The sequence below is a fragment of the Humulus lupulus genome, chromosome 3 (genome assembly GCF_963169125.1).
Source record: "Humulus lupulus chromosome 3, drHumLupu1.1, whole genome shotgun sequence".
Lineage (NCBI taxonomy): Eukaryota > Viridiplantae > Streptophyta > Magnoliopsida > Rosales > Cannabaceae > Humulus > Humulus lupulus.
The window spans coordinates 12,008,812-12,015,535 of record NC_084795.1 but is presented as its reverse complement, the minus strand read 5'-3'; the positions used below and the strand labels follow the sequence as shown (position 1 = coordinate 12,015,535).

General features: G+C 34.3%; 1 protein-coding gene across 1 annotated transcript; it reads left to right on the top strand.

The window, feature by feature from the left end:
• Window positions 1-286: 286 nt before the first annotated feature.
• LOC133822095 (polygalacturonase 1 beta-like protein 3) lies at window positions 287-2,724 on the top strand. Its single transcript, XM_062254318.1, has 2 exons — window positions 287-518; window positions 612-2,724. Exons 1-2 carry the CDS (start codon window positions 441-443, stop codon window positions 2,424-2,426), a joined length of 1,893 nt encoding a protein of 630 aa, XP_062110302.1. The 5' UTR covers window positions 287-440; the 3' UTR covers window positions 2,427-2,724.
• Window positions 2,725-6,724: the final 4,000 nt, after the last annotated feature.

Below are 6,724 nucleotides of genomic sequence, written 5' to 3'. Positions count from 1 at the left end.
ATTCTCAAGTTAGATTCATTTACATTTCTCATTGATGCCTATGTTTATTTACACTTTGTTCTGTTTAATTATTGTTTGAATTAACTTTGAGAATTAGTTATAAGACAACTCTTGACACACCACTATTTATTTATTTATTTCACTTCTTCTAATTATATTAACCTCAGTTTTTAAAAATAAATAAATCTAAGAAGTAAAAAAAAAAAACGAACCTTAGTTTCAAAGCAAGAACAGTTCATTTTTTTGAAAAAAAAAAAGCCCAAAGCCCCAAACCCATTTGAAAATCGCACGCACACGAAGTCCCTCACTCATTCCCGGTTCTCTTTAACACTCTCACACTCCGATATAAAATCCTTATTACAACCCAACAAATGCACCAACATTCTCTCCTTGAGAAATAAAAAAACAAAGAAAAAAATTTTAAAAAGAAAGAAAAAAAAATGAAAATTTTGCAGTTCAATGAGAGACCTGTGACTCTACTTCTCTTTATCTTCTTCTTCGTTTCATCATATCTGAATGTAAGTCTTGTGATGATATTATCTGCCTTTTCTTTGTTGTTATTGATATGACTTTGTCCCATTTGCCATGGTTGCCTGTTGTGCCCAATGCAGGTTGTTCTCGCCGGAGAAGAAAACCCATTTTCCCCCAAGGCCTATTTGAATCGTTACTGGAACAAAGAGATCCGAAACAACTTGGAGAAGCCATCGTTTCTGCTCTCCAAGGCCTCTCCTTTAACAGCCACGGATTCCGCCGTTTTCGCCAAGCTTGTTTCCCAGAACTCACTCGCCACGCGCCTGCCGGAGTTTTGCTCCTCCGCCCACCTTCTTTGCTTTCCCGATTTGGGTCCCAGCCTAGAGAAGCACGACAAGGACTCCAACTTCGCCGCCTACTCCAACAAAAACTTTACCAATTACGGAACGGATCGGCAAGGAGGATCCGACCAGTTCAAGAACTACTCGCCAGGAGACAACATCCCCGTCGACTCGTTTCGACGTTACAGTCGCGACTCACTGGGTCACTCCGACAAATTCAACAACTACGCCTCCGATGGCAATGTCGTAGACCAGAGCTTCAACACCTACGGTGCCCACTCCATCGGCGGAGCAGGCGATTTCACTAAATACGCCGACTCCGTCAATGTCCCAAATCTCAAATTCACATCTTACTCCGACGAAACCACCGGTCGGCACCAGACCTTTAAGGGGTATAGCGAGAATGCCAACGCCGGAGACCAGTCCTTCGCGAGCTATTCTAAGAACGCAAATGGGGCCGAGAACCAGTTCACGGGTTACGGAACGAGCGCCAATGTGATTGGGTCTGGATTCTCGAGTTACGACCAGGCCTCCAATGGCGGAGGACACACGTTCATTAACTATGGAAATGACAGTAACAATCCCGTGAACAACTTCAGAAACTACGGCGACGGTGGAAACGCAGTGGAGGAGAAATTCTCGAGCTACAGAGATAAATCCAACGTGGGTGACGACTCGTTCGAGTCGTACGGGAAAGGGTCGAACGCGGAGGGGATCAACTTCGCCAATTACGGTAAATCGTTCAACGAAGGCACGGACAAGTTCACCGGGTACGGAAAGGGAGCAACGGGTCAGTCAATCGGGTTCAAGATCTATGGCGTGAACAATACATTCAAGGAGTACGCCAACAAAGAGAAAGTTACATTCAGTAGCTACACGAAGGTGAGCTCAGGACCAGGCAAGTCTGCAACAACAATGGCAGTCAGTGGCAGTTTGGTAAAAAAATGGGTCGAACCGGGCAAATTCTTCCGCGAGTCGAATTTAAAGAAAGGGGTTGTGATGCCAATGCCGGACATTAAAGATAAGATGCCGGAGAGGTCATTTCTGCCCCGGGCAATCACCTCAAAATTACCATTTTCGACATCGAAACTGGGCGAGCTCAAGACGATGTTCAACGCCGCCGACAATTCGTCGATGGAGCGAATGATGAAGGAGACGCTGTCCGAGTGCGAGAGGGCACCCAGCGCGGGCGAGACGAAACGGTGCGTTGCATCGATTGAGGACATGATCGATTTCACCACGTCGGTATTGGGACGAAACGTCGTCGTTCGGACGACCGATAACGTCAATGGGTCAAAGAAGAACATCTTGATTGGTTCGGTCAAAGCGATCAACGGTGGGAAAGTAACGCAGTCAGTCTCTTGTCACCAGAGCTTGTTCCCTTATTTACTGTATTACTGCCACTCTGTCCCCAAGGTTCGGGTTTACCAAGCGGATATTTTGGACCCGACTTCTAAGGCCAAGATCAACCATGGTGTTGCCATCTGTCACTTGGATACCTCTTCATGGAGCCCTACTCATGGAGCCTTTCTCTCACTCGGGTCGGGTCCGGGTCGGATCGAGGTCTGCCACTGGATTTTCCAGAATGATATGACCTGGGCAGTGGCCGATTAATGATTCACTTCAAACCCTTTTACCCTTTAGCTCTTATATCATTATCTGATTTGGGTTCGAACCAATGGCTTAAGAAAGCTTAGCCTATGGCTCGACTTCAAGTTAGTCCCAAGTCCCAACCTTTTTAGCATATTAAGTAATGCCTTTTTTGGTTTTGATTGATAAGAAAATTATTAACTTATGTTTTTTTTTTTTTGAAGATGATTATGATAGAGATATGATATGATATTTGGCAAATTTTAATCTGGCTTCCTCAATAATAGGAAGACCAATTAATGCAAGAATGATTTAAGCTAAAGTGTTATTATTATGTGGTTAGTAATATTAATATATATCGATACATATATAATTAATACATCTTGGTATTTGTTTGTTGTAATCAAGTATAGCAGAAGAAATTAGAGCGGTGGCCTTTTTTTCTTTCTTATTTTTTTTATACGTTATTAGAGCTCCAATGGGATTGTTCAAATTTATCAAATAAATAAAAGTTCGGGAAAAATTAAAACAACACATCACACTGAAAAAATGCCAAAATATGAGGACGGTGAGGTGGTCCAAAGGGTCATCCTCTCATGTGTGAGATTGGAAAAGAGACCATTTGAGACAGCTGTTGCCCTGGCTTTGCTCCTATTTTGTTTAATTGAAAAATCCACATTGCGTTATGGCACACCTCCAATTTTGGCTAAGTGGGAAACTCATGGACATTATAGCTCATTTTATAGGCTTTACAAACACCAAGAAGAAAAAAAGGCTAAGAGACTTCAATTCATTTACAAGAAAAGTCAAAATGACGGTGGAGGCTGAAAAACATAAACACTAGAATGAAGGGGATGATATTCTAACACATTTTTTACTTGAAACACTATAATAATGCTGGCAAAGAAAATGTAATAGTAGTTCTGTTTGAGAAGGCTATAGATACTTCACTTGGTTACGTTTTAGAGCATTTACAACGGAAAGCCAAATTGGTGATAGCTCACTTTACAAATAATTTGCTTTAATGGTGTGCTAAAAATTGTGTTAAATTTTGCACATGTTAAAAGTTAGACCAAATTTAGTACACAATATAATATGGTGCATATTTTGTATCACTATAAATTATGTTATTTTTATTATTTTAATATTATTTTTATCTATTTGCATTGAAAGGTATATTTTTTATCTTATTATTTTATTATTATCTTATACTATCAACAATAAAATATAAAGAAAAATTATTACTTTTTTATATATTTTTAATAAATATCAAATTAGCATTAATAAAAAATTAAATTTTACAATCATTTTTATAATTTTGCATTGAAAGATAATACTAAAATATTGTATTAAATATATAATATATTAACTTTTTGTTAAAAATGTAACACATATAATTTACATCTCACACCGGATGTGAGATGCTCTTAGAGAAATTTGTTTTATGTTGTGTCTCTTTTATCCATTAATAATAGTTTAAAATGAAGCATGGATTAATTGGGGATATGAGTACGAACTGTTTGATAAAATGCAAGTTGATCAATTTCATGATTTTTTTTATCTAAAAATGCTTATTACTATATTATTTTTAGCTTATCATTATTATAACTTGGTTTGGTGAGGTACACATGGATAACAAAGAAAGCGAAAGGATAACGGCTACGTTTTATGAGGTTCAAATTCAATTACTGTACAAAAAAAATAAAAAATTAATACTAATTTCGGAATGTAAGAAGAGAGATTTAATCAGATTAAGACCAACGATTTTCTTTTTTTAAACATGTCAAATCATACAGTAAATTATTCATTGGAGAAATATCATTGTCATAAGATCCTGAATACAAGCTTTTTTTCTTCATGTTTGGTGAGAGCAGCTCATTCACTGAACAAGTTTATAACGTTACTTTAAGCATAATCTAATCTTGTTCTAAAAGATGAAATTAACTCAATATTATAGCTAAGATTAAAACCCAGATCGTTAAATTTAAAGGGTATGAATGAAGTTGATAGACTCATCTGAAGTTAATAAGAACATCTAACTATGTTCATGAAAGAAACTAGTATTAATTGCAGTCTAAAGCTACTGGATTTTGCAGAGGTGAACTTCTGACTTCTACTTCTACTCCTTTCTACATTAATATATAAACATTGTATAAAAGTCTAAATTTTGTACTTTAAAATTCAGCCAAATTATTAAGTGCAATATTGGATTCCAATACTACCTCAACCATTCTTGTCCTATCAAGTATTTAAAACGCATTAAATTAGCTGTCCTGTATGACATTATTTTATCATGTATGTGATTATTTCAAAGCAATTACAATTATAATATGTATATGAATTTATATATATATATATGCAATATAAATATTTATTTAGTATTTTGTGTTTATCGAAATACACATTTAATATTTTATATTTTTAATAATATTTATTTGATATTTTGTAATTTAAAATTGTACATATTTAATACCATAAATTTAAATTTGATCATTAAAATTATATCAATATGATCAAATTATACTAAAATTTGTTCAAATATAATTACTTAGTTACATATAACTTATAGCAGTTTGGTCATTTAATAAAACTTTATTAATCAAATTTGAGTTTCGGTATCAAAAATGCACAATTTTAAATTACATAGTATCATATTAACATTATTGAAAATATAAATGTTTGTCGGTCAGGATGAATGGCAGTTACTAGTTGCTTCTTCTCCTGATACTCTTCACAAATATGACTTTATAAAAAGAAGTATGCAATACCAAGTTTGAATTGAACATTATCACAACAAAAAAGCCTGAAAAGTTTTTCATAATAATGCACTTATTACTGCTTTTTTTATAATTTTATCATGTAACGTTTCTATGAGTTGAAAAAGGTAACACTGCGAAAGGATTACGACCCAACCAAAAAAATATTCTCTTATTATCTTCTATTTTTTTTTTCTTTCTTTCCGACTTTTCTCTGTGTCTAAAGTAAGAAGATAAGGCAATTGTTTTACTTCGAGTGAAAAAGTTCTACCGTTTGAAAAACGTTGAAACTAATAGATATGCTCTCTCCTTAGTATATATATGTACTTTTCAAAACTCAAATCATCTTAAATTCCCTTGTTATTGTTACGTGACAGTTATTTAGCAGTGAAAAATAAGGTTAAGGTAAGCTTAAGAATATATACGAACATATAAACAACCAAGATACATACACATTAATATAAATCCAACTTAGAATATTTGTGTTTATAGTTTACTCGTTCGTGTTCTTAGTATATATTGCAAATCAAACTCCAAGTTCCACGGTAGATGCATGTGTTGTATGATATGTGACTAGCTATATACTAGCTTCAAGCACAAGGACACATCTTCACAGTACGTAGGAGTATTTAGAAGGTTTAAAAAGTAGGCCATCAAAATGTTACATAGTATAGAATAGAGGTAACTGTAAACATTTATGAGTTCTGATTCAAAATCAATTAACAATGAATGGAGTAATTTTAATTTTATAAATAGGTTAATGTACTTAATTATTATATAGAATTCTCACTCAAAGTGAGATATATTATTATGTACTTCAAGATGGTGACTCTTTTTTAAGTGCCGATTTTGAATTGAGTCTCCCGGATAGTTTTTTGGTTTATTATTGTTTTGGATCAAGTACTCGTTAGAGTTATTCTACTTTGATACTACATAATAATAGATAGAAGAATGAATAATTATATTGTAGGAGACAAGAATGTTACATAGCATAGCATATAATAATAAGACTTATGGATCCATCTTAAATCAATAAATAATGAGTGGAATAACTCGTAGACTTATAAATGTGTAGATATTCTCGTATCTATTCAATTTGAGAAATTTTAATAGATATTTTACTCTATAAGGACGGCATTGTCCTCCTTACTTTGCAAGTCATATCTAATTAGTCAATTATCTGTATTTATTATACTCTAATTTCACCAATAATATTTTTGACACCCGAATGGACAAAAAATAATTTATTCACGTGATGATTTGCATGAATGATTGACTACACTCAATTGGCTAAATAAATATTTATGACCAGTACAAGTAAATGTCATTTACTCTCTCCTATAAAATTGAAAGATATAATATTCAATGTGATAATTTTTTGTAAATAACGTATTACATAATTACTTAGATTAATGTAGCTTAATGTTCTTTGAACCTCCATCAACAGAGAGGCTTTAAAGGAGTTGGGATTTTCTCAACCAAAATAAAAATTAAGATGGAGCTGGACCAGTGACCTTCCATATCCAGACCATCACTTGCCATAAATTTGGTTAGCTAAGAGGCCAT